The 27,291-nt window shown below is 42.1% G+C and overlaps 1 protein-coding gene across 8 annotated transcripts; it reads right to left on the bottom strand.

Moving 5' to 3' along the window:
- Nucleotides 1-13,063: 13,063 nt before the first annotated feature.
- On the bottom strand, nucleotides 13,064-26,759 carry LOC134731429 (uncharacterized). 8 transcript variants are annotated; one of them, XM_063609472.1, is made up of 4 exons: nucleotides 23,744-25,241; nucleotides 22,614-22,840; nucleotides 21,867-21,967; nucleotides 13,064-13,390 (listed from the first exon to the last, which is right to left on the bottom strand). In XM_063609472.1, exons 1-4 carry the CDS (start codon nucleotides 23,840-23,842, stop codon nucleotides 13,374-13,376), a joined length of 444 nt encoding a protein of 147 aa, XP_063465542.1. In that variant the 5' UTR covers nucleotides 23,843-25,241; the 3' UTR covers nucleotides 13,064-13,373. The 8 variants fall into 8 exon arrangements, 7 of the variants coding, with proteins under 7 accessions (XP_063465542.1, XP_063465544.1, XP_063465543.1 ...); XM_063609471.1 differs by lacking the exon at nucleotides 13,064-13,390 and adding an exon at nucleotides 15,233-15,513 and having other exon boundaries at nucleotides 21,867-21,916; XR_010113669.1 differs by lacking the exons at nucleotides 22,614-22,840; nucleotides 23,744-25,241 and adding an exon at nucleotides 23,387-23,700 and having other exon boundaries at nucleotides 21,867-21,996.
- Between the last annotated feature and the right edge of the window lie 532 nt (nucleotides 26,760-27,291).

Below are 27,291 nucleotides of genomic sequence, written 5' to 3'. Positions count from 1 at the left end.
AATTTTTCTATTACTAGTTGTGACAGCTAAGTAACATGACTTCAGAAATTCACCCGCAGTTCATGCTAGTATTAGAAGCTTGAATAATAATAATTTTTAAAAAGAACCACAATGGAACAAGCTTTCTGTCTCTGACCCAGAATTAATCATAGTGAAGAGACACCTACTGAAAGGAGGGTCGTTAATTAGCTCTAATGACTCTTACTGGGTGGAGTCTGAATGATTAGGAAGTCTGCAGACAGAAGGAAGGAGGAGATGCTTCCCCTTCCCCGTCTGTTTCCATGTGATGCCAGGGTGAGGCATGATGGGATTTGCTTCCAGGGGACAGGGAGTTGTGATGGAGGCCAGAGCAGCGCTCAGCTGAGTAAGGGATGCATTAGCCTGGCAGACCAACAACTCCGAACATCCTCCAGGAAAATCAGAGGAAGTGGGTGGTTGTTTTCAATGCAAATGGCCTAACCCTGTGGTCTTATCTGGGCCTATAATGAAACCCAGCACACAGAAGCCAGAGTGGGATCCTATTAAGCCTTATGTCAGATCATTTCACTTGGCTTCAAACATTCCAGTGGACCCCATCTCTTTAAAAGAGAGCAGACATTGTTCATCAGCCTAGAAGATCCTGCCTATCTGGCTGCTGTTTCCCCTATGACCTCATTTCCTACTCTTCACCTCAACGCACTCTGCTCCTGGCACAACTGACTTCCTTGATATTCCATCAACACTCCAAGCATGCACCCACCTCATGGCCTTTGCACTGGCAATTTTGTCTGTCTGTAGCACGGTTTTCCAGATTTTTACTTGCCTCACTTTTTTTCTTCTTTTAAGACTTTGTTTAAATATACGTTCTTAATGAGGTGACAGTGACCACTCCATGTAAAATAGAAACCTCTCCCCCAGCACCTTCCTTCCTCATTACCTTGCTGTATTTTTCTCTTATCACTTAACACACCTTACACTTTCCTTATTTATTATGTTTATTGTTAAACCTTTGCCTCCTCTACCTTCCACTAGAGCATAAGCTCCACAAAAACAGGGATTCTTGTCTGTTTTGTTCACTAATGTATCCTCGGCATCTAGAACTGTACCAGTTCAAGAAATACTAGTAGAGTGGAAGAAGCAGTCCTTACACTTTGGAGTGCTCACTGGTCTGTGCAAAGACTGCATGTGCCCATCCACATGACTGCTCAAACATCTTATAAAGGCAGTTCCTTTTTTTTTTCTCAAGTGCCTAGTGAGAGTATTATTGTTTCCTTTGATTGCCAAATGTTAATAATTAAAGTAAATAGGGTGATCAGAGTTAACTATTACTTGAGGTGTTTATTTCTTTTCCGGTGGCTTCTATTAGGAAAAATCTTGTCTGAGACTGGGCAGGAATGGTGCTTTTATGGGAGGGGGGTAGTTTTTGTCCCCAGGGTGTATGTTGTTTTCTTTCAGTCTGCAGAGAATGGGAGGTCTTTAGAGACATTGTGCAGTGGAAATCATGGCGGTCAGAGGCCAGGGGGTTTCCTTGGTGTAACTCAACAGTGACTCCACTGAGGGGGAAGCATTCTTAGGCACCCAATGAAGAGGCAAATATGCCGAGGAAACAGGACCAGAGCCACAGGAGAGAGCTTTAGGGAGGGAGCTGCAGTAAAGCCTATAGCCCCTGCCATCTCTACAGATTGTTTCCAAACAATAGGGCCATAGATCTCTGTATGAGATACTTTCTCATACAGAAGAAAGAATTGAAGAATGCCTATTGAGTCTTGCTTGTGTCTATAACTTACTAAGGGTTTAGTAAATCTGGCAGAGGTTGCAGTGTAGACAGATCAGGCCTTCCAACCTTCTACGTTCTACTTGACTTGTGCCTTACATCCAGTCCTTAGCTCAAACGGCCTGACAAAATAGGAAAACGTGTATGCGTTCAGTTAACAAGCCCACTAATGCTGGGCTCAGTGCTGAGTCATGATGCAAAGGTTCTATCCCTGGTTCTGCAGCTGCTGGTTGAGTTAACCTTGGCCATTCATCTCCCTGTCCCTGGTTTCTAATTCTATCTTCTTAAAGTTTACAAAGTTTTTTTTTTCTTTTTTTTTTTTTGTGGCATTCATTCCTCTGAATAACTGTTTCTTTAAAACAAACAAATAAACTTGCATTTTAGCTTCAAGGGTACATGTGCAGGTTTGTTATATAGATAAACTCACGTCACAGGGGTTTGCTGTACAGATTATTTATTTCATCACACAGGTACTAAGCCTAGTGACCAATAGTTATTTTTTCCGATCCTCTCCCTACTTCCAACCTCCACCCAACTCTGTTTCAGAAACAAAGAAAGAAAGAAAGAAAAGAAAGAAAGAAAGAAAGGAAGAAAGAGCCCAGAGAGGTCAAAGAATTTGTCTAAGGCCATACTGTTATTGGTAGAACCAAGACCTACACTAACTCTGCAAATCCAATTTCTGTCCACAGTGCCCTTGAGATCAGAATGATACTCCATTTCCTCTAAAAGCTACAAATGAAACTCTTCTTATGAGTAAAAAGTACTAACCTAAATTGGATTATTACTATAGTGGTCTCGCAAATTTAGAGGATGTTCAGAGGTCAGAGATGAGCACCTTGGCTAAATCTTCTAGGGGTGAATGTACAAATGATTGTGTTTTCAAAATATTCTAAATTCAAATTCCAAGAATGACATTTAACGCATCCTTCCAAAGCCAAATTTGGCATAGTGCTCTGGTTCTAAATAGCAGCATTGACCTTCCCTCTTAGACTCATAACCTAAATTATTCTGAAGATTCTTCCTCCAGACTGCTCCCGACAACCCACCTGGAGCAGTCTCCAGGACACTCCTGCTGATTTAGAACTGCAATCTTGCTAAAAGGAATGGAAAAGAGCCAGGATGAGTTTCTGCTAGACAGAATTACTGGCATGAAATACTAACATGGCTACAACTTGGCATATGAATGACTGACTGCACCACTGCCCCACCCCCCCCCTTTTTTTATTTCACTGAAATAGGTTATTTGTTGGAAAATTGAGGGAGTCTTATTCCTCAACCCCAGCCCCTAAACAGTGAAGGAAAAAGGCTGCTGACTATGCTACTTAGGGCATGCTTGAACGTGGCTCCCAAAAGCCAGCCTTGAACCACAAAGCCTTTTCTTGTTCAGTTTCCATGTCAGTGGTTTGTCTTTGATAAGCGTCTGTGACTGCTGTGTGCAGAGCCCTTCTGTTTTCTGCCTTTATAGAAGGAATAAGGGCGACTAGGCAGGAGGCAAGCAGTAAGCTCCAGCTGTCCCTGGTTAAGATGCAATGATTAGCTGTAAATCGTCCATTTGGCTTAGGCAAAATATGGTCTAAACGAAAAAGGGAATGCCTTTCACTTGTATTTATTCTCTTCCAGAACCTTGACTCAAGCTGTCAATTAGTCAGTCAAATATTTATTGGCACTCCCCACTCCTGATTTTGCACACAGTGCAGAATGCCACAAGAAGTAAAACATTACAAGGTATCCAAGACTTAGCTTGGAAAATAGGGCAAGTATTTGTTCGTCAAGAGTGGAAAACTCAGATGACTATGGGGATCAGGTGGGCAACATAAATGAATGAATGAATGAATCTGTTTCATAACAGCATTTTAAAGTGCATTATTTTCACACTGTTTTTTGTATATTTAATACACAGGAATATTCTTTTCTCTACAAAATCAGAGCCTTGTTGGTCTATCTGTAGTTTTCACATTTTGGTGAGAAAAAAATGACCTCCTCAATTTTTCTATATGATAGGGTTAGTGCCAAGACAAATGGCAATCAAAACCTGGTTTCAGTGTTAAGAGACAATTGAAAGAGGGCAAGAAAGTGATGGGGACTGTATCCAGTTAGAGAGCTTATGGTTTACTGGAAGGGAGCAGCTGCTTGTTAAGTGCCATTTGCTTTGTTGCTGAGTGAGGATGGGGGCCTAGAAATGTATCTTCAAATTCTTCTAAAACACTCTATTTCCCCAAGCTTGCCATGGGATATGTTGCCATTTCTCTCCCTCAGATATCTTTAGGTTTGTCTTGTCCTTCCATTTCTCTGAAGTGAGTGGGAGGCTCCTCAGTGAAGGCTGGGGTGTTCTGTTTATTTGTTTTATTTGTTTGTTTTGCTCAAAGGGCTAGTTTGAGCTTGTTGCACACAGCTGCTAGGCAGAGCTTACTCCATGTCATCATCAGGCTCACCAGGGCAGAGAGGGTACCAGCCCTATGGTCTGGTCAAATTCATGCAGAGTAATGCACCAACGCATGAGTACCAATTTACTAAAGAAAGCAGAGGAATCCTCCAAATGACACCCAGGCCTCATATAGATAACCTTGAAAAGGCCTCTGTGGTAGATTGCAACATGACCACACAGGCCTTTCTTTCTTTTATTCTTGCCTCTTTGCTACCCCTCCTATGAAGAAATCAATTTCTCATGTTTGACTTTTATACATTGATCTCGTATATTGTGATCTTATTAAGCTCAGTTATTAGTTCTAATATGTTTTTTTATAGATTCACTAGGATTTTTGATGTAGACAGTCATGTCATCTACAAATAAAGACATTCTTACTTTAAAAAAGTATTTTTCTCCACTCCATTTTGGGTGTGACTATGTGGCTTGTTTTGACCATTGGGATATTAGTAAACATAGTACAAGTAGAGACTTGAACAGCGCTTGCACACTGAGGCTGGCTGACTCCTGCTGCTCCAGATCCATGGGATCACCATGTAAATAAGCTCAAACTAAGGCCACTTAGTGGAGAAATGGGGCCCACACTCTAGCAGACAGCCTGTTACCCCCCAGATGTGTGAGTCAGGCTTTTCTTAGACCAACCATCTGGCCCAAAGGAGACCTACAGAAGAACTGCCCAGCTAAGCTCAGCCCAAATTGCCAGCCCACAGAGTTGTGAACTAATAACCTGCTATGCTCCTCAGTCCAATGGAAGGCCAGATTCTGTTCACTGCTATATCAATTTGTTCCATGCTCAGGTAATGAAGATGACATGGCTACATAAGAAAAGTGCTTGTGAAATCACAGAAACTCTGTGCAAGGGTACTATACCAGTTCCCTTCTCCTATTTCTCCATGTCAGCCTTCTCATTGTTTGGATGCCTGTGATTTAAAAAAAGAAAAGGAGAGGGGAGTGTAGGTGGTGAAAATTACAAATCAGGAAAAGCAAAAGTAGGAACTGTGCTGGTTATTGATCTTGAAGTCAAATTTACCAGGTTAAGCCTACATCCAAGTTGGGAATTGCATAGGTGAGTGGAGAGTACGTAGATTAAATAGAGAAGAGATAGCCTAGAGGCATAGTATATGTATGAGCCATGAGTGGTGTCTGTCTCAATTTTAACAGCCTCTTTGCTTCCTAAGTCTTCAAAAATTGGACTGTTCACATGGGGCAGCAAGCCAGCCCCCCACATCCTTGATCTTGCCTCTTTTTCTCCGATCTAATTCCCTGGTCCCCGAGAGTTTTCTAGTTCATTTTTTGGCAGAAACATCAGTTTTCCTCAAGTGCAGATATCATGCCTTAGACTACAACCCATCTTGGAATGTGGTAAGTCAAGTTCTACTTAGTGAAAGACATAAGTAAAGGCAAGAATTGGATTCAAATATATTTTCTTGAATGCAACTAGCTGATTTGCTTATGAGGTTTAAATTTTTGTTAACTTAATATAACAATATTTACTTACAGATTTAATTTAGGTATGGCTCTTGATATTGGGAACACAAAAATCAACATTAAATCCCTTCATTAAGAACCCCACAGTCTAATAGAAGGGTTCAAAGTGTGTGTGTGTGTGTGTGTGTGTGGACGTGTGTAGAGAGAGAGAGAGAGATACAAAAACTAAGAGTGCGTAACAGCCCAGCGAGCACCATAGATGAAGGAACTAACCATACGTATGTACACAAGTTGAGTGAGAAGTCAGGGAAAACGCCATCAGAAAGTGATGCTCAACTGGATTCTTGAAGAAAAGGAGAAGATTCCACTAGGCAGATCTGGAGACACAAAAAAGCACTATGGGTTTGGGGAACAATAAATACTTAGTTTGGCCAAAGCGTACGGTATATTGATGTGAGGAGGGAAAGATGGTATGGAGGGAATAATGAGAGATGAGGCTGGAAAAATGGGCAGGAGTTTCTGGATCTCAAATAATCTTGAATAGCAGTCTAGGTGCTGTAGGTGTTTGATTGTGTTCTCCAAAGTTCTTGTGTTGGAAAGTTGATCACCATTGTAAGAGTACTAAGAGGTTGGACCTTTTAGAAGGGATCAGGCCATGAGGGCTCTACCCTCATGAATGGATTAACACCATTATCATGGGAGGGGTTCATTATAAAAAGATAAGTTGAGCTCTCTTTTGCCTCTGTCTCACCCTGTCTTGCTCTTCCACCTTCCATCATGGGATGATGCAGCAAGAAGGCCCTCACAAGATGCTGACCCCTGATCTTGCATTTCTCAGCCTCCAGAACTGTAAGCTGACAAATTTCTGTTCATTGCAAATAACTCAGTCTGTGGTATTCTGTTATAGCAGCACAAAACAGACTAAGATGGTGGGGAATTCAAAATTTATCTTGTATATGGTAGGGAACCAGTGAAAAATTTTAAACAGAAGAGAAATGCATTCTGATTTGTCATTTTGAAAGATAACCATTGGTAGAACGTTGGTGAATTGGAGGGAGGGAGATCGCTTGGAAAGTTAGTGTAGCAGTCTAGGCAAATGTGGATGAACTATAATGCCAGTGGACATGAAAGAGGAAAGGATCAACGGCAGATCCAGGCAAAAGAGGAGGACAAATAAGTCTGAGGTTTCCTGCTCAGGCACTTGGTTGAAGTAACCTGATGTAGCAAAGTGGTATGTGTGGGTAAGCTTTGTGTTATTAAACAAAATAATCATTTTAATATTACAATTCAACATATCTATCAACCACCTATGGGGCTCCCCAAAGAGGTAGGATATTTCAAAGGAGAGAAGCAGTTAGGGCATAGAGTAGATAATGGTTCAGAATGGCTAAGTACAAAGCTGAATGCCAGTAGTGTGAAGGACAGTCAAGGGCCTTCTTTCGGGAACTCCAACCTAAAATAGCAGTCTGGGCTGGCCTGCCTGAATTGGCAGGCCCATGCACTGTGGCCAGGTTGGGGTGCCATGCCTGTGAGCAGGCTGGATGGATCCCCAGATGACCTTGGCCTGTAGTTAGCTCTTATAACTACATCTTGAGTGTGGCTGATTTCCAAAGTAGCAGCAATGGCAGCTGACAGCTTTGGAAGTGTTTATTTTCTGTAAAGAAAAAATGCCCATAAGAAATACACCTCCCAAGTGGTTGTTCCTCCTGGTTTGACTAAGAGCTTCTGTAGCTGAGAATATGCCTGTGGTTTTTGTAAAGCCATTAAAAAATTAATCGCTTTTTTCTTGAGTCAAAATGCCTTGAATCTCTTAGGTAATTTAGAAGAATCAGTGTAAGTTCTACCCCTGGGAAATATGTCGAAGAAATGCCTGCTTGCACGCTTTAGTTCATTAGAGTATCTTTTCCCCTTCTGCATATCACAATAAAAGTAAATTCCAATACAAAGTTCAAAGGCAGAGAAGGAACCTAACCCTAACAATCAGATTAGAAATAAATGCCCCCTTTGAGGATCTGAAGTTGGAATACAAGATTCCACTAAGTTTGAGGCTCTCTGATTAAAAATTCTTGCTGTCACCTACAGCTCACAAGGCCAAAACATCTGGTGCTAAGTTTGCTTTAGTGTACAGTAAATGGGGAAAACATTGAGAGATTGCAGTAATAGGATTTTGTTTGTTTGTAAATTGAACTTCAGCTATTGTACTTCATCCAGGGAACACTAGAGGGAGCAAGTCAGATAGAGGAAAAAGATTACAATGGGAATGAATGGGGAATGAAGAAAGGAGAACTCTAGAAGGCGTTGTTGCATATCACTAAGGCAAAAAATTTTCCTCAGGCAGACACCAATATTTGTATTATGACCAAGTGACTTTATATTCAAAACCCTGTATTAAAAAACTTTATGATCTTCTGAGCCTGTTCAGAATCTAAAATAGGAGAGGAAAACTATTACTCTCCAACCAGAATCTATATTCTGTTCATTTTAGGCATTTTATGAGCCAATACAATATAGCTCTACCTGTGATTTTTTAATTTTAGAGGGTACATTATTTGGACGAATAACCTTTCACAGATATTGGATTTTTTTTTCTTTACAGTACTAGTGGTCATACTTCCAAAAGTTCTCATGGTGAATAGTAATGATACCAGGCATTTTCAGACACTTGTAAGAATAAAATACGCTCTTCATAGATAATCTGAATTGGAAGCCCTTTTCTCTCCATTTTCTCCATAATTCTCCTGCACTAGTTCTACACTAAAACACTATTTTACAATCCAGAGATACTGAAGTTAACTGGCCCAATGTCATGCATATGTCAATGCAAATATGAACTGATATTTATTTTCCTGTTTTAAATTTCCAGTTCCTCATTTCCTTTGTGCCTCTTGAAGATGCCAAAAAAGTTAGTGAAGACTAGAGTCTCATCACTGATTTTTTTTTTAAAAAAACTTTAACAATTAATTAGTACAATCAGAAACAAATATCTTAAAATCTTAACAAGAGACTGTTCAACTGGTTATTAAAATATTTTACTGAATAATGAACTAAGGCTTTTATGAAATACTGTCCTTAAACCATAGCAGATTTTTAAAATACAGCTGTTAAAAGCATATGTGAATCCAAATATAAGAAAAATCACAATAAAGCATGCTAAGTTAATAACGATCTGCTCTTTTACAAACCTTGGGGTAGGCTCACCTGGACATTAATGTCAAGAGAGTAGAAATGACATTACAAACTCCCTAAGGCAGCGTCTGTTGGAAACGATCGGTGATACTGACAAGAAACACTCAGCTCTGAAATTTGGGTTTGCATTTGTTAGCCATGCATTATCCTACTTACCTCTCAGGGTAGAACCTTTAATTTCAGAAAGTGCTGGCATGCATTACTGCACCCGTTATCAAAAGTCTTTGGCAGAAACGCCATTTATCCTTGTTGTGGTAATGAACAGATTTAAAACATTCTGGTGTCACCATTCCTGAAAAAGCACATTCATTTGAATATTTCTTCCACCAGCATAATGAAATATTTCATGAAGGCACATGGGTGTAGAGTACTATGGAGAGATATTGCTGGTGAATGACAGAACGTCTGGTTGATTTACATGAAACCCCAAGTGCTCATATGAGAATAGGTTAGGTTTAGATTGACGAGCAAATGTGTAACCAGACTTCTGGCTGACAAATGGCAGAACTATGCCAGTACATTAGCTTCTCTGGAGAGAGACCAAAAGTGAAACGGGAGGATCAAGTTCACTCCATAAAGGACATTCAAACCTAGTGGATGGCAGTGTGGCTGGGATATTAAGCACTTATAGATATTAATACCCCAAAATAGTATTGAGTTTACAGTTGAGCTGGCCAACTGTAAGCCAATGGTCAAACTCTTATAAAGCATTGCCGTATGCGGTGCATGTATATTGACATTCCTTCAGGAGGATCCTGGTGTTTTCAAGATAAGTCTATGTTATTGGCAGCTTTGGTCACTAACTCTAAAAATGGATTGTTTGGGCAAACTAGAAACTGAAAATAACAACTGATGAGATTAGTGTAAAATATGATGCCAAGCATTTAATGGTCCAGATTGAATTAGATTTATTTTGGCACAGCACAGCCGTGAACAGAAACATCCACACAGGCTTTGTCAAGAAGGATGAAGAATTTGGACCCTTACTCTCTTTTCCAGACTAAGACTGAAAGTTCGGGACTCTGGATATGCATTCAAGGAAGTAATATGATGATAATAATAGATACTTCTCAAGTTCCCATGGTGAGCCAGGCCCCCTGCTTGGCACTTAGTGTACATTATTTCATTTGATTCTCACCACCACACTGCGGGTAGGATTCACAATGTTTGCTTTATAAATGACCCTGAGGTTCAGAGATGTTTGTTTACTTATCCAAGGCCATACAAGTAAGTGACCAAGTCAGGATTTAAACTCCAGTGTGACTCGAAAGCCCTTTCCATCATGTTACAATCCTTCCCAAATGTCTGATGAACAGTACTGGTTAAGGTTTGCAGCTTGCAGGCCCTTTGGTATTTGCAGAGCATTGAGGCAAGAACAACAGAGAGAGCCAAGAGTCCTGGATTTGAATCCTGGCTCTACCATTTATTCACTGTGTGATCTTGGAAAAATATCTAACCTTTTTGGTTCTATCCTCATCTATAAAAATGTGTGTATGTGTTGTGTGGTGGGTAATAGAAGATTTATAAGCTACCTTTCATTTCTAACTTTTGATGATTTTGTGAGCTTTCAAGGGGCTTTTAATTTCCTGTAATTGAGGTGCATGTTTGGTTTTTTGCTCTTTAAGTAACTCAGCTGTGAGGAGACACTTCCATTTGAAATTCAAGAACTGACTTAATTTCTGCCATAGAGACATTATTTCTCCCCTCTGTAACATTCATTTCTCTAAGTGGGTTGTCTCAACACAAACTACCTTTTATTTTCTTGGTGGACAACTCCACTGTGTACTGAATGTGGTGCTCTGCTCATAAGTGCACCATAACGAGGGTTGTAGGACATGCTAGGAATACAAAATGGTATATCATAATATTACCACAAAGGAATATCACTAAAGTTGGCTTTCATATGAAGGCAATAAATATTACTTCTTGTGGGTTAGAAGACCAAATATGCAGGGAGCTGCCTACTTTGGATGTTTCAGTTTATTTCTGTAAATTAATGAAATTTTATTTATCACATGTCCCTCCTTATTTATAATTCCGTACAATATGCTGACACCTCTGCAAATGGCTGTCTATGCTTACAGCGTACCACCCATTGCTAGTTTGGCCTGCACCCATTCCTCCTGTTGATGGAAATGTATACATTGGCTCTCATGAACATTCATCACCCACTGCTCTGCATTCTTGAAGATCAAATGACATGGGCCATGCTGTATGTGGGGAGCAATGTTTCAGAATTCCTTTGATGTTGCTCCTCGTGACAATGGCTAAATCCAAGGTTTTGCTATTTGACCAAATGCCAAATGTGTTAGCCTGAATCTCTATGATCCTATAGATAGCTGGATGGAAAAATAAGATACAACCACTGCAAAAACCTATTTTCCAGGGCTAATTAAGGTAAAGTTTTGATTAATTGAAAAGCTAGCTGAGCAGGGTGTTCTTGCTAATTAGGAGCTAATGTATAACACTTAAAAAAATTCATTTAATATATACTTTGTGCCATCTATGTACATAGTATTAAGTATTCAAAGAGGGGAAACGTTCCTGTATTCTTTGTATCCAAAGCACTTTCTGATTTTCTTCTACCAATTACTTCTGAAAAATTTGTTCTACTTGTTCTAGTCCTTTTTAAGGCTTTTTTGTTGTTTCTGTTACCAAGATGTGATCATGCAGAATATGTATTTTGAATCCATTTTTATTCATTTAACATTACAAGAATTTAACCCAAATATTCTGTTGATATGACAGTGTGCTTAAACATTCCCTTATTTGCTTAAAATTTGGATTGTTTCTACTTGTTTTCCATGATAAAAATGCTATGAAGAAAAGCTTTACATATAGACGTAAAGACAAATTTTCATATGTGGAATTATTGGATCAAAGTGGACATTTTAAACGGTCAATAATATCAATATATTAATTGCAGTTGCTTTCCAAAGGAGTAGTACCATTTTATACTCCTTCTCTCATTGTGTGATGATAGGTTTCTCCTTACTATCTTCATCAGCATTGGATTTTTGTTTACATTTTTTGCTTATGCAACAGGCAAAGTTCTTTTGAAAAAAAATGTAACACCCACTATCTATTGAATTCACCCAATAATCTTACAAAGTCAACAGTTTACAGATGAATAGATACTGAGATGATTAATTGATTTGCTCAAGTTAATATAACTATTATCAGAGCTGGACCTTGATCTTGCTTCTTCTGAATCCAGCCCTGTTGTGTGTTTCCACTCTACCACAGCTGCCCACTATGTAACAGGAAGGGTAGAGGCTAATGAGCCCTTCAAGATAAGCTTGAAGAAGCTCAGTGGTTGGTGTGTATCAAGGTGGAATAGATGAGCAGGACTGGAGAGTAGAATGTCCAAATGGCTTTGTTTCTTAAAAACCAACCATTTCCTCAAAAACAGTGAATAATTTTGATTAATTTATACATGCTGTTTCACTCATCCACATGCACATTAAAAAGGTATAAAACAAAAAAAAAAGTATGTTATTTAATGGTGGCTAGGTGTTGGAATATTTTAACTAAATTCAGATATATATGAGTAACTCCAGTTGGAAGTTGTTCATGCATATCTCAAAGCAGAATGTGGCCTTTTAACTTTAGCCTATTAAATACAAGAAAATTCATAGTTAAAATTCCACTCTCAGCTCCCCAGCCAAGATGGGAATGGCCCCAACCATAAAACATGATGGACAAGGCTGCCACCAGGCCCAATAATCTGTTGGCATTATAGAGTAAGGTAGGCAAACCACAGTAAATCAAGGCCTTGCCTTCATTTTTCAAAAAGCCAAGCGGATTAAAAGTGTGTGCGTCATTCTTTACAGTGAGAAGGCAGACAGGTTTTGCAACAAGCTAGAGGATGGTTTGTGGAGTAAATAACAAATGCCTTTTGGTGGGAGGCTGTTTGATCGCTTCAGGTGTCCATGTGGAGGGTCATCCTGAGAAAGGGACTTGGGACTATGTGCTTTCTTATTCTTTACAGGGATGAAACAGAGGAAAACTCAGTTTGGAGGCCATAGTCTGTAAAATGTCAGGATCTGCCAGCCTTGGCACCACAGAGTGTGGCTTTGGGCAGAGCAGTTTGTGCTTCCATTTATCTGGAGTTTCCTGGTGTGTAGAAGCCCCACCCCTGAGCACAGCAGGAGGTTGAATAATGAGGATTGGCAAAACTCAGGGATGCACTCACCTCCCTAGATTATGAAATCCCATTGTCTAATCAGACAATCCCATAATGGACATTAAAAACAAACAAACAAAAAAACAAAACAATAAACCAAGAGTATTTATTTTTCAAAGAGATGATTGTGACCGTGGATGGCAGAAATGTCTTGTTAAAATGACTCAATTCCTTTTAGGTAATTGTAAGGGCGGCTGGTTTCTTCAAGCATTCAGATGAGCTCCTCTAGAAGCTTTTCACAGGGCAACGAAACTGCTTTGGTGCCTCCTTCAGGGCTGAGACCATGATTTGGATTCACCCTGCCTTAAAGGAGAAAAGTTGGAAGCAGCAGGAGGCATCTGTAGAGAAGCAGCGAAATCAACATCTCTCTAGGTCCCTTGTTTTGTAACCAGATTTTAATCAGTGAGGAATCCTGAAAAAATAACAGAAAGCAGCTTGGAAGCAGCTTTCATTACAAAACTGTATAGTCATGTCTCCCAGCCACCAAAGTATTTTCATAGCCATTTGCCTGAAAGGTCAGAGTAAATAAGCATATCGTCCAGAGCGCTGCCTGGAACCGGAGTCTGGTTTTGTTGGAGGCATTAGGGGAAAGGCAAGGGAGCTCAGCTCCAGGGGTATTGCACCCTAGTCTAGTCTAAATGGCTCTTCTGACGTGACTGGAGTGTTTTCTGTCACCTCTAAACATTGCCTGCAGTGATAACATTCATTTCCCAGGCTCAAGCCCCCTGTGACAGTCAGGAATGCGCAGAAGAGGCCAGAGTGGGACAAGATGGTTGCCCCGCCCAGCCCGCTGCTGGCCAGATGCGGAGCTGGGAGGAGCTGACCCTCATTTTGCCCCCTGTTGTCTTTGGAAGGCTTTCGTTTGGGTTTTGACTGAGTGGTCCCTTAGGTCTCCTACTACATTCCAAATATTTCCAAAACGTTCTGAGAAATGGTGGTGCAACTAAATGAACATACTCTCCTGACTAATGTGGGAAGCTGCGTAGCGCTGGCAGTTCCTCCTTCACATCCCCCACTTTTGTTGACACGTAGAGTGTGTCAATCTGAAGTTCTAAGATTCTGGGTACAGATTTTTTTTTTATTTTACAGCCCCTTATGGTTTAATGCTCAGTGGTTTCCAGGCTTTTTGGATGGCTCACTGGATTCAGTAAAAGGTTTTTAAGCAGATACTCCCAATACTTGTTATTTGTAAATTATATATATGTTATATGTACCATTGAACTAACATATTATAGTAATTACAAACAGGGAAAATGTTAAAGAATGAAGCAAAGAGTTCGGGGTGGTGGCTCACGCCTGTAATCCCAGCATTTTGGGAGGTCGAGGTGGGTGGATCACTTGCGGTCAGGAGTTTGGAGACCAGCCTGTCCAACATGGCGAAACCCCATCTCTACTAAAAATACAAAAATTAGCTGGGCGTGGTGGCGCAGGCCTGTAATCTCAGTTATTTGGGAGGCTGAGGCAGGAGAATTGCTTGAACCTGGGAGGTGGAGGTTGCAGTGAGCCGAGATCACACCACTGCACTCCAGCCTGGGTGGCACAGCAAGACTCTGTCTCAAAAAACAAAAAACGAAAAAGAATGAAGAAAAGATGAAATAATATTATTTTATTGATGGTACAAAACCCCCTTTTGCTTTTTGCTTTCCTATTAAGGTTCTATACTCATTTTATATTTATATGTAACTGAACTGAATATGCTTCATTTGAAAAGTTTGATATAACACTTTGTGACACAATTCAAAAGTCTGCTTCTAAGATCAGTCTACTTTGATACTTGGCTTTAGTGATTCTCATGGCTAAAACAATACTACAGAGATAATGCAATAAGGGCATAATTGGCTGTAATTGCTAAGTTATACTCACTTTTTTACCCACATCCACCAGCTATGCAAAGGTTCTGTTGAAAGTTTGCCAATACATTTTCATCTGCCTTGGGTCAATCAATAGTTCTTATATTGTAATCAAAGTGCTTCCCATGACCAAACCCAGAGAAAGTCAGAAGGCAAAGAAGTCTGACTGATGCACCATTTTTACACAGATATGTAGAGACAGAGATAGACATATAAAGATATATTCAGTGTTCTCTGAAATTGTACATTTGAAAGATTTTTAAATAATTTAGAAAAACCCCACTTCTCAGTTTTTTACACTTTATTTTTATTGAGGTAAAATATACATTTAAAATTTACCATCTTTACCATTTTTAAGTGTACAGTTCAGTGGTAATAAACACATTTATATTCTTGTTTTCCCTTTCATCTCTCCCTCTTCCCTATCTTTCCTGGTCTCTGGCAATCATCCACTTTTTTAGCTCCCACATTAGTGAGAACATGTGATATTTGTCTGTCTGTGCTTGGCTTACTTCACTTAACATAATGGCCTCCAGTTCCATCCATGTTGCTGCAAATGACAGGATTTTATTCTTTTTTATGGCTGAATAATATTCCATTGTATATACATGCCACATTTTCTTTATCCATTCATCCATTGATGGACTCTTAGGTTGAACCCGTATCTTGGCTATTGTGAATAGTGCTGCAATAAACATGGGAGTGGAGATATTCTTTTAATATATTGATTTCCACCTTTTTTTTTGGACATAAAGATATGTCCAAAGCTCTCTGAAATTGTACATTTAAAAGGTTTTTTGTTTGTTCATATAAGAGATGATCTTGCTGTGTCACCAGACTGGAGTGCAGTGATGCGATCATAGTTCATTGCAGCCTCGATCACCTGGGCTCAAGCAATTCTCCCACTTCAGCCTCCCAAGTAACTGTGACTACAGGCAAGCACCACCATGTTCAGCTAAATTTAAAATTTTTTGTAGAGTCTGGATCTCACTTTATTGCCCAGGCTTGTCGAACTCCTGGACTCAAGTGATTCTCCCACCTTGGCCTCCCAAAGTGCTAAGATTACAGGTGTGAGCTAATGTGCCCAGCCTACATTTAAAATATTTTAAAATAATGTAGAAAAATTCCATTTCTCAGTTTTCGACACATGCCCATATTAGAATTTTTAATAACGGTAACACTGTTTTCAGAACCAACATTTCTCAATGGTGGAAACAATTCTAAATATCCACCTTCAAAGTGTTCTCTCCATAGCATACATTTCTTTTGTCAAAGCAGTTTCTCATTCATTAGTTACAATTCAGTACCTTCATTTTTGCAGAGCTGTTAGGTTGCATATTCCAACAGCTTCTTGTCACCATGGAAATCTTAGAAAATACTTTTTACACAGTAATGTGACAGAAAGGGGCTCACCTGAAAAGCCATTTTGGTTTACTTCTGCTAGGTAGGATTACATTTTAGGAACAGCTCAGGCAAATAGTGAGGGAAACAAGTGGATCCATCTAAGTTCCTATAAGTAACACCTGGTGCACTGGGGTGGGGTGACTGAAGAAGAGTTGAATAAAGGCAGTTACAAAGGCATGTGCTCAGTTCAGAGAAACCAGCAGTGATAGGGAAGCAATAGCAGGGGCCCTTCCTGCTTTCTCCTAAGCCTGAAGGGGTAAGGAGAGGATGCTGTGATCCAAGACCAGGGAGAGAACTGGAGCTCTAGGAGTGGGGGCATGGACTGCAGCTGTGACTCTGGTAGAGGGATTGTGTTAGTTTGTTCAGGTACCAAAACAGAATCGCACAGATGTGATAACTTAAGCAACAGAGATCTATGTCCTCATAAGTCCGAGATTCAGGTGCTGGCAGGGTTGGTTTCTTCTAAGGCCTCTCCTCTTCCAGTCTTCACATGGTCTTCCCTCTGTGCCTGCATCTGTGTCCAAATTTCCTCTTCTTATAAGGCCACTGGTCATATTGGATTAGGGTCCCACCTAATGATCTCATTTTAACTTAATTATCTCCTTTAAGGTCCCATCTTTAAATACAGTTACATTATGAAGTACTAGGGGTTAGGAATTGAACAATTTTTTTTTTTTTTTTTTTTTTTGAGACGTAGTCTTGCTCTGTCACCCAGGCTGGAGCGCAGTGGCGCAATCTCGGCTCACTGCAAGCTCCGCCTGCCGGGTTCACGCCATTCTCCTGCCTCAGCCTCTCCGAGTAGCTGGGACTACAGGCGCCCGCCACCACGCCCGGCTAATTTTTTGTATTTTTAGTAGAGACGGGGTTTCACCGTGGTCTCGATCTCCTGACCTCGTGATCCGCTCACCTCGGCCTCCCAAAGTGCTGGGATTACAAGCGTGAGCCACCGCGCCCGGCAGGAATTGAACATATTAATTTGGGGGGACTTAATTCAGCCCATGACATGGACACTGCCAACCTGTGGCCCACAGGGAGGAAGCGTTAATCGATCTTTGCTCCAGCCCACCTGGCAGCCTACTGGTCTGCCAGGATCTCTCATTGGCCAAACCAGATGGAAGTCAGAGGCAAGTAAGCTTGTTTAATGCCACCCTTGAAGGTCAGTCTCTTGAGATACAGACAGCAGAAAAGAGTAATCTGCAGGAGCAGAGAGTTTCCAGCTCACAAAGTCACTGAGCTGAACTTAGAACACAGAGATTTCATGACAGGCTTATGAATGATTTAATGTAAAAAGAGGGAAAGAAGTAATGATCAGAATGAGCCAGGGTGTTTGGTTTTGTGGATCGCACAAGAGATGCTAATTTCAGGGAACTGCTGTTACTAGGCTCAGCATTGCAGTGACAATTTGAATCTCTTGTATGGTACTAGTCCTTGTGAGAATTAGGAAAAGGCATCCCCTATGGGCAGACAAATGAGAAAACATTGCCTTCTGCTGGACCAAGCAGTCTTTTCGGTATACAGCTTTTGGTGAGCAACCTGTTCATCCTACCCAGCCAAACACAAACTGTATGACCCTGTCAGCGCTCCTTACCATGGACTCAGCTGGAAGGCCCACACTCTGCCAGTCCTTTCTTTCCAGCCCCTAGCAGGAACAACTCGAGGACAAATTTTGGTGTTGTGCCTGCTATAGTCTGCAAACTGCCAGCCTCCTAGTTCCACATGGAAAAAAAAAATCACTAAGCCATGAAAAAATTCAAATCTATCACTGGCTGTTTTATTAAATCATTCAAGCCTCTTGTGCTGGCAGTTTCTGGCTGATCTGAACTTAAGTATTTGGTGGATCTTCCACCTAAAGGGAGTAATTAATGTTAATTTAGATCATTGTTCTTTGTTAGCAATTCTGGGAACCCCATTTTGAGAGTTTAGAATTATTAGCAAAAATGAATATAAGCATTGGCTATAAGCATTGGATTTTTTTCATCCATCGAACAGACTGCAGCTTATGGTGAGAAAGCCACACACTGCACAACTCTGGGGGCGCCATTCACGTAGTCATTGTACATTTGTATGGGCTTTTTGACAATTTTCTAGCAGATGGCAGTAAAGACTTCTAAAAATAGTGTACCTCCTCCATCCCCAGTTGATCTAAAGTTGCAGTTTGAGTAAGTGGCAGTTAGGTATCCATGTGTGTGAGGCACTAGGAGTGGGGCTGGGGAAAGGAAAGGACCCAGTGAAGACAAAGGCGTGATCCCCATTTCTCAGTACAGTGGAGGAGGGAGACATATGGGCACCCCCTTATGAAGCCTCAGCTTCAGAATAATACCCAGATGCACTCCTTCCATCTGGCCCACCTCTCTGGTTCTGTGATGAGGTGTGAATGAGGAGAACATTCCACCACCCCACTCAGGCAGTGGCAACATTGGGCTATTAAAGCTATTCTTCAGGCTCGAAGGGCCAAGACTCTGAAAGACCCATGATAGCCACTGCCAGGCCAGGAGAGGGAGAGTTGCAGAGGCCCAGGGGACTGGGGTGGAAGGTGAGCACGTGGCAGGCCCCGGAGCAGCATGGTTGGTTCCCCAGCTGCCACGGCTGTCTTTTGAAGCCACTGGAACAATACTCAATGCACCAGAGCCCCCGTAACCATGAACTGCATCCTTGCTTAGCCAAACCTAGTTTCCTTTTTTAAGGAGAAAGTAGGGGAGCTCTTTCATAGTATCCACAAAGCCAATACAACTACACATGGGAAGCCACTTATATCCCTGCTACCCTAAGCCCAGCTCCCCACTGCCCATGAGGACTAGCCCCCTCTCAGCTGCATTCCTTGGGCTCTCTGCTGGTCTTTGCCAATACTCATCCTCTAACCCATGGGCTCTTCCTACTGTTCTTTTTATGACAGATGCAGCAAAGAGGTCATTAGATAAGGATTCTTTTACTTGAGAATAGGATTCTGACCCTCCATGCATGAAGAGCTTGTGGCAGACACTAGATTGCAGTAAGATGAGGTGGAATGGAAGGTGGGCACATGGAGACAAATGGGGTTGGCAGCACTGACCAATGGTGCAGAGGGCCAATTGGAGGACAAAACAGATAAGATGAATTAGATTGGGGAATTCACACTTCCCCATGACCACAAGGTTGAAGCTCTTTTCATTCTCAAAAACTCAAAGGCATTTATTTTAGAAATTTAAGAATTAACTGATGGTTAATGAGATGGTTCAACTGGTGAGGATAAGTCCCTGTGCTCTGTGAGGCGCTCTTCTTGGGAGGCACTTGAAAAATACCCGGGAAGATCCGGAGGCTGCTGCATTTGAGTTTCTGCAGGAAGCTGGATTTGTGGCCTCAAAGATAGTAACTCGCTGCTGACATCTTAGAAATATCACTGTTTCCTTAATTTAATACATGCCAAAGTTGGTGGCTGAGAGGTTGTATCTTACAAACCTATTACCAGCCGATTTACTAGGCCCTCAGGAACAGCTTTGGAAAGGGGATGTTAATCAATCGTTCATTTTATCTTCTTTTTCTCCTACACTTTTTACTTTTTCTTACTTATATTATTTTCTCACTTATCTCCCTAAGTCTTCCTTTTCTACTTCCTTTCTCTCCTTTATGTCACCCTCTCATTACTTCTCTTTGTATTTTTTTTCAGATTTTACACTTCCACACCCTTCCTGCCCTTGAACTCTGTTTCAAACTTTTAGCACATTCTATATAACAGTGAGACATAAGCAGACTTCATGGGGAAAATTTATGGCATCACAAAAGGTCTCTTCTTGTGGAGGGTACTTGCTCTCTTATGGCAGAATTACTTCTGTTCTTTAATATGTGGTTCCCTTTTGCTTCTGGGCAGAGAGTAGGAGAAGAACCAACTTGCTCACCACCTCCAAACTCCCACACAGAGCAAGGTATCAGAGCCTGAGCAGGGTGAGCTGGGCTAAGGCATTTGCATGGCAAAGTGGGTGGTGCCAGCAATGGGAGATTGGTTGCACACAGGGGGACTGAGCAATGAGTAGGCGTATTAGTCCATTCTCACATTGCTATAAAGAACTACCTGAGACTGGGTAGTTTATAAAGAAAAGAGTTTTAATAGACTTACGGTTCTGCATGCAGGCTGTACAAGAGGCCTGATAGGGAGGCCTCGGGAAACTTACAATCATGGCAGAAGGCAAAGCAGAAGCAAGCATATCTTCACATGGTGACAGGAGAAAGAGCTACACACCTTTACACAACCAGATCTTGCGAAAACTCACTCACTATCATGAGACCAGCAAGGGAGAAGCCCACCCCTGTGATCTAATCACCTCCCACCAGGTCCCTCTCCAAACACTGGAGATTACAATTCAACGTGAGATTTGGGTGGGGACACAGAGCCAAACCATATTAGTAAGTAGATCAAAGATACTGGGAGCCAGGCTTCTTACCATCAGAAAATAATTACAAAAATGGGAAGGGGCCAGTCACAGTGACAATCCCAGCATTTTGGGAGGCCAAGGCAGGAAGACTGCTTGAGTCCAAGAGTTTGAGATTAGCCTGGACAACATAGTGAGACCCTCTCTCTGAAAAATAACAAATAAATTAGCTGGGTGTGGTGGTGTGTGCCTGTAGTCCTAGCTACTTGAGAGGCTGAGGTGGGAGGATTGGTTGAGCCCAGGAAGTGGAGGCTGCAGTGAGCTACATAATGGCACCACTGTACTCAAGCCTGAGTGATACAGTAAGACTCTGTCTTTAAGAGAAAAAAAAAAAAAGGAAAGGGAAAATGAAATCTGTGGTTGAAAATTCATGCTTTCCAATATTTACAGACAAGGTATAAATATGTGTGTGGACATACACATGTGTATACACATACTCCCTAACTCTGCCTACTGACAAGGCTTGGGAACAATGACATGCAAGTAGCAAAGAGTTTATCTAGTACCTAAACCTTAGCTTCTAAATGTCATTCTCCATCAAAAGAAACTAGGGCTGACAGGGCGTGGTGACTCATGCCTGTAATCCCAGCAGTTTGGGAGGCCGAGGAGGGTGGATCACTTGAGGACCAGCCTGGCTAACATGGCAAAACCCGATCTCTACTAAAAATACAAAAATTAGCTGGGCTTGGTGGCACACACCTGTAATCCCAGCTACTCAGGAGGCTGAGGCATGAGAATCACTTGAACCTGGGAGGCAGAGATTGCAGTGAGCTGAGATCATGCCAGGAAACAGGGCTCTTTGGAGAATTCCAGGGCTGGGGCAGGGAAAGTACAAAATAAGCCTGAAACATCTTGTGGTGCCAGTAGGCAAGGCGATGCTTAAATAATGACAGGGACGTGTCTAAAAAACAGATGCTGGCTTACAGAGCTCCCACGGGCCAAACTGGGGATAATTTGAACATCAAAACAAGTAATGACTGCAACCGATTAGAATCTGCTGAGTAAAACAGGAAATTCTGAGTCCATACTTACATAAAGTAAATGAATAAATTAAAAGTTTGAGGACGTTTGGGGTATTTCCATGGTTTCAAAGCACTTCCTCACCACATACTTATTAACTGCAAAGTGTAAAAGGTAACTTTACAGTGGAGATGCCTGGCAGACACCACCTTAATTAAGTGATCAAAGAGAGAGAGTATCATAGGTAATGAAACACAGTGAAATCACTCACCTCCTGATGGGGTGCAGTGAGGAGAACACAGCTTCACTTTGTTGATATTCCTGCCAAAATTGGACCATGCAGAAACTTCAAACAAACCAATCTGAGACACTCTGCAAAATCACAGGCTCATAATCTTCAACTGCGTCAAGTCATGAAAGTCAAAGAAAGACTGAGGAGCTATTTCAGACTGAGAGAAACTTAAGAGACATGACAATGTGTGAAACTTGACTGGGGTCTGAGGTTTAGTTGGTAGTAATGAGTCAGTGTTGCTTTGATGGTTGTGTTGTCGTCATGTAAGAGAATGTCCTTGTTTTTAGCGGGTAATGGAGCATTTGTTCTGTGATCTGCTCTCAGGTAAATTAGGATACAAGTGCTTTGTATTATACTTGCAACTTTTGTGTTTCAAAATTTAAAAATATTTCATAAATCAAATGGCATACCCACTTTGGGGAAAAATAGACATTATGAGGTAAACACAAAATTCCCATTAATTTAGAACAAAGCATGAGAATTTTCGGAAATTTTATGTTTATGGTGGGCCACACTGAGCTATCTCTGCCTTGCATCCCTGGGGCTCTCTATTCTCTCTCCTCAGCTCTCAAGGGTCCTTTGATGGCAGAATAAAAAAGCACTATGATTTGTGAGAGCCCTAGGAAGGCTGCAGTATTAGGTAATGGAAAGGGTCATCATCTTACCTCCTGACTCACTGGCCAGAGGAGGGAGCAACTGCCCAAATCAGCCAGCTCAGCGACTCACCTCTGAGCTGCTGCTTTGGATGGAATAGAAGAAACTGGTTGGTGTCTTACGTATAACATGAAGTGCTCAGTAAGTGGCAGGAGGACTTGTGGCTTGCATCTCTTTTCCCATGTGAAGGGCCAAATGTGGAAATAAAAGGAGGATATGGAACATTTTTGCTGTTGCAGAGCTGTTTTGTCCTTCAGAGTCATAGCAATGGGCTCTGTGAGAGGGATGAGGTATATCACCTAAGAACATGTGACAAGATCAGAATACCTATTATGAGTCTATAGCCTACCAGAATCACTATCATGAAATGGTGCCTTGCTGTGCCGCCCTTGACTTTTATGAATGGGTCCTATCTGAAACAGGCTTGGGAAATTGTCATTGTATTTGTGGAGAAATGTGGTGGACACTGCCCATTACCCGCTGCAGCAGCCCCTGTACAAAGCTAGTAAATACTATCTTTCTCCAGAGAATCTGGCAGGCCTTATTCTTTTTGACAGTAAGAGCTACAGATGCAAGTTCTTTTCTCCCTTTTCACCTTGGCTGCCAGGAAACATAATTATTGAAGTTTAACTTAGTGATAGTGGAGAACTTTTGGCCTATAGAGCTACATTCTGTGTACTCCTCATGTCTCTTCCCTGTTAATTTATCAAGTCCAGATTTCTACATTTCTAATTAATTGTGTTTCCTATACAGTTGCCTCAAATCTTTGTAAAATACAAGTTTGTAAAACAAAATAAAACAAAACAAAAAACCCAGATCATTGGAAGAATTAAGTTGAAGGATACAAAATCTTCTCAATAAAATTGAACTAAATGTTAGGGAGAAAATAACAGTAATGGAAGTTCCCTCACGTATTTCTTAGGAAAAATGTTGTTCCTGGCTAGAAGGCCAGGAACAATATTTATGGTCTTGAACATATGTCAAAGACATGAGTTACAAAATGGATAAAATGGGATTCCTGCCTAGGCTTCCCTGAAGAAAATAACAAATAGTTCTCAAGATATATGAAGGGTATGGGAAAACTATATAGGTGTTTGCAAATCCATAATCTGATGTGTGGAGAACATGTGACCAAGGGTAAAAGAAGTCAAAATGACATTACTTGGAAAGTATCCCACACCCTACTTGATTTTTTTTATTACTTTTTTAAAAAGACAGTTCTTTCTTCTTACACATTCCAGTATTTTCAGAGCAGAAGTGACAGCAATGTCAACTCTTTGGACGTCTGCTCCAAGTCTCATTCTGGCAAGGGCAGAGCTATCAAAGACTTTGTCTCTCTGCCTGACAATTTCATCTCTCAGAAGGTAGAGGAACCCGTGAGGAAAATGGCTGCTCTCAAGTGAATTCTGATCAGTAAAAAAGGAACTGGTTGGAAATGTGGAAATACTGAGAATCTCAGAAGAGATGTTTTCATTATCTTCGCCCCCTCACAGAACTTCCAAATCTCTTTATTTAGATCTTTTCTTACTTCTCCTTCTAATATTGTCACTTATAGACTTGTATCTCTAAGATTGTCCCTTGAGGACTGGGACCACATCACATCATCTTTGTGTCTGCCAATGCTTGGGGCAGTTATCTTTTAAACACAAAAAAATCGATCAAATGTGTTTAGTTGGAATATGAGCATAGCGACTTGCATAATTTCAGGATAATGTGACAACATTCTTTAAGAATTTTTTTTCTTGATCATAAAATGTTTTCATTGTTGAAAACTGGAAAAATTATTCAGGGAAGTATAAAAGAGAAAATACAAACTTTCTATAATCCTCCCACTTGATAAGCACTTTGAAGTACTTTCTCCTTGTTATTTATTTTTGAGACAGTGTATCTCTCTGTCACCCAGGCTACAGTGTAGTGGCATGAACATAGCAGCCACTGCAACCTCAAACTCCTGGGCTCAAGCAATCCTGTCTGAGCCTCCCAAGTGGCTAGGACTACAAGTGTGTGCCACCATGCCAGGCTAATTTTTAAAATTTTCTTGTAGAGATGACTCTTGCTATATTGCCCAGGCTGGTCTCAAACTCGTGGCCTCAATCAATCCTCTGGCCTTGGCTTCCCAGTGTTGAGATTACAGGCATAAGCCACTGTGCCCAGCCTCTCCTTGGGTTTTATACTTATTTCATACTTTTGATCATACTGTACCCACAGTTCTGTTCCTAACACTTTTTATTCACGTTATATCCTAAGCATTTTCCATGTCATTAAAATGTCTTCATTTTAAAATGACTTCATATTATCTTGCATGTCTTTAGCATAACCACTGTCATTTAGAAAATAAAGCAACGTAGGGATTTTCACTGACTACAAGTTCTAAGAATTGTGGTATACCTTGAGAATTCAAAAAGGAACCGGCAGGGCAGGGGAGACAGGTGAAGCCCAACGTTCTTCCTCCAGTTTTGGGTTTTATCCTGAGTCAACTGTGGTACATGTGGAAGGTGAGTTAATGATGTGGAGTGACCAGGGCTGACGAGGAAGAGTTAAAGCTGGAAGGAATGGTAAACCCAGAGAAGAGGAGAACCATGGAGTCACGTTTCCACACTTGAAGTATGACTGACTAGCTCTGTGGCATCCCGGTTAGCAACACTAAGGCCAGTAAGTGGGAATTTCAAAGCCACAATTTGGACTCCTCTGCAAACAAGTTTAAGAGCTGTTCCCTAAAGATACCTGATGCCCTGTGAGGCAGGCAGTGCCTGGTCCCTGGAGGTGTTCAAGTAGGGCAGGTGGCTTCAAGGATACTAGAGAATAGGAAATCCCTGCAGTGTGGTTTATGGTCTGGGTCCTGTGTGAGCACTGGAATAGCCTACATCAAATCTTAACTCTCAGAGTCGCATAAAAAAACTGTATTATTTAATTCAAAGCCACGTTTTCAATTCTGAGTAGCCCAGAGACCTGCCATAGCTTTCTCGCGCCCTGTCACGTGGTCTGGCAAGGCGCGTGGTTTCCTCCCTAGCCGCCCCCAGCTTCCCTGAACCTTCAAAGTCACATTTCAGTCACTCCCCAGTCTGACCAACAACGCTCACAATGAGGGCGCTGCCAGCACAGGCGACGGCCTGCGTTCCAGTCTTACGAGGAACCCCAAATTCAAAACCCCTGTGACCCAGCCTGTGTGCCCGGAGAGGCTAAACCTCCGCCCAGGGGCTTCCCGATGTCGGCTGCCGCGGGTCTGGGTTTCCGGCCTGCAGAGCTCGCGTCTGACGGCTGAGGAACAAAACGCCCTCCCTCTAGCGGCTCAAGCGCACACACTCTCTTGCCCTCCGCAGCCCCCGAGCGAGTCACGGGAGACACTCTGGAGCCATTTCGCGGAGCTGGAATTCCTTCGCCCGGCGGAGCTCGGCTGGCACCCCTCAGCTGTGCCGAGGACCCTGCGCCCGGGGCGCCCCGCGGCCACGTGACCGCCATCTGGCTCTCGGCCTGGACTGAGGGGGCTGAGCTCATCGCGTTGCTATTCGAGGGGCAGAGACTGCTTTGCCTTCCTCAAACCCTGAGCTCCCGGCTCTCCTCCCTCCCCCACCTACTTGAGATCTCAAGACTTTGTGGAAGGGGCAGGGCGGTTGAGAGGTCGGTGACCTTTGTCCCAATGGCGCTGGCTCTTTTCCTTTTTGGCTACCCTAATGGAATGAGGATATAATCAGTCATATCTTAACATTCACTGAGCCGCGGCTCAGGCTGGGAGGCACTGCCTTTCTCCTAGTGAATTTTACATCAGTATTTGTGGGATTTAAGCTCCAGCGGATAAACCTAGAGCCACTGGCCATGAAGGGTGTGGCAGTGGGGTGAAAAACAGAGCTCCCGCCTCCACTCCCTGGCTTTCCTCATCCCAGCCACTATAGAGGGGGAAATTCGTAGACCACAGAGCAACGGCCACACCCTCTTTCCTCTCCTCCAACCCCAGAATTCCACTTCAGTCTCCGAGCTTTCAGCTAAGTGAGGTTTATCCCCAAATGTGCCACAACCCCTCTAGTTAGATGGGAGCGGTAATTGTGAACCACCATCGCTGGCTTGATCCTCCCTTTTCCGTGGATTGGTACTCCTTGTTAGGTAACTAGAGCACCCTAATGGCGCTGGTTCCAGGTTCTTCTTCCTCAATGCAAGCCAGCCAAAGGAAAAACCAATCAGAGAGAGGTGTTTTTCCCGCCTCGCTGTGAGCCCCACCCCAACCAATCACAAACATCCACGCAGCCCTCCTGGGCATAAAAGCAGCAAACCCCCCACCGCGCGCTCTCTCTCTCTCTCTCTCCTGCCCTGCCTAGCCTGCTGCCTCCAATAAAGATCTCTTGGCTGAGCCGGTGTGCCGTGGTCTTAAGTCTGAGCGTCACTCTTTCACTCCTGAGTGTGTTTACCGGTTTCAGTACATAACACAGCCAGATGGAGGGCCGCGGACTTAGGCGGCCAGAAGCTACAATAAAAATAAGGTGAACAAAAACGAAGGTGCCTAGGAGCCTGAATTGCATTTCTTTCTTACCTTTGGTCACAGGAAGGAGCACTTAGGTGTGTGGCTGGAACGCAAAGTGAGACCAGAGCTTACATTCTTGGCAGCCTGGGTTTGTCCCAAGAGGCCATGCTTCTCTCCTCCCTGACACTTTGCTCTCAGAAGCACCAGTTAACATCAGAGGAATGTTGTTTCCTTCTCTGAAACAGCCATCAAGTACCAGCGCTTTCTTGGCTCCGGCAAGTTAAGTGCTCTGACCCC

This window comes from Symphalangus syndactylus, chromosome 9 (assembly GCF_028878055.3).
Source record: "Symphalangus syndactylus isolate Jambi chromosome 9, NHGRI_mSymSyn1-v2.1_pri, whole genome shotgun sequence".
In the NCBI taxonomy this organism is placed as follows: Eukaryota; Metazoa; Chordata; class Mammalia; order Primates; family Hylobatidae; genus Symphalangus; species Symphalangus syndactylus.
Note: the sequence above shows the minus strand (reverse complement) of the source record. Positions and strands in the feature narration are given on the sequence as shown.

What these genes read in the sequence shown, in the direction of transcription:
- LOC134731429 (XM_063609471.1), bottom strand. Translation starts at nt 23,842, where the DNA reads ATGAGACTTGGAGCAGACGTCCAAAGAGTTGACATTGCTGTCACTTCT. An exon ending in AGAACTGTCTTTTTAAAAAA is followed by an intron (nt 22,841 to 23,743) that starts GTAATAAAAAAA and finishes ACATGTTCTTAG; the next exon opens with GTGATATACCTCATCCCTCT. An exon ending in TCCAAAGCAGCAGCTCAGAG is followed by an intron (nt 21,917 to 22,613) that starts GTGAGTCGCTGA and finishes CAATTTTGGCAG; the next exon opens with GAATATCAACAAAGTGAAGC.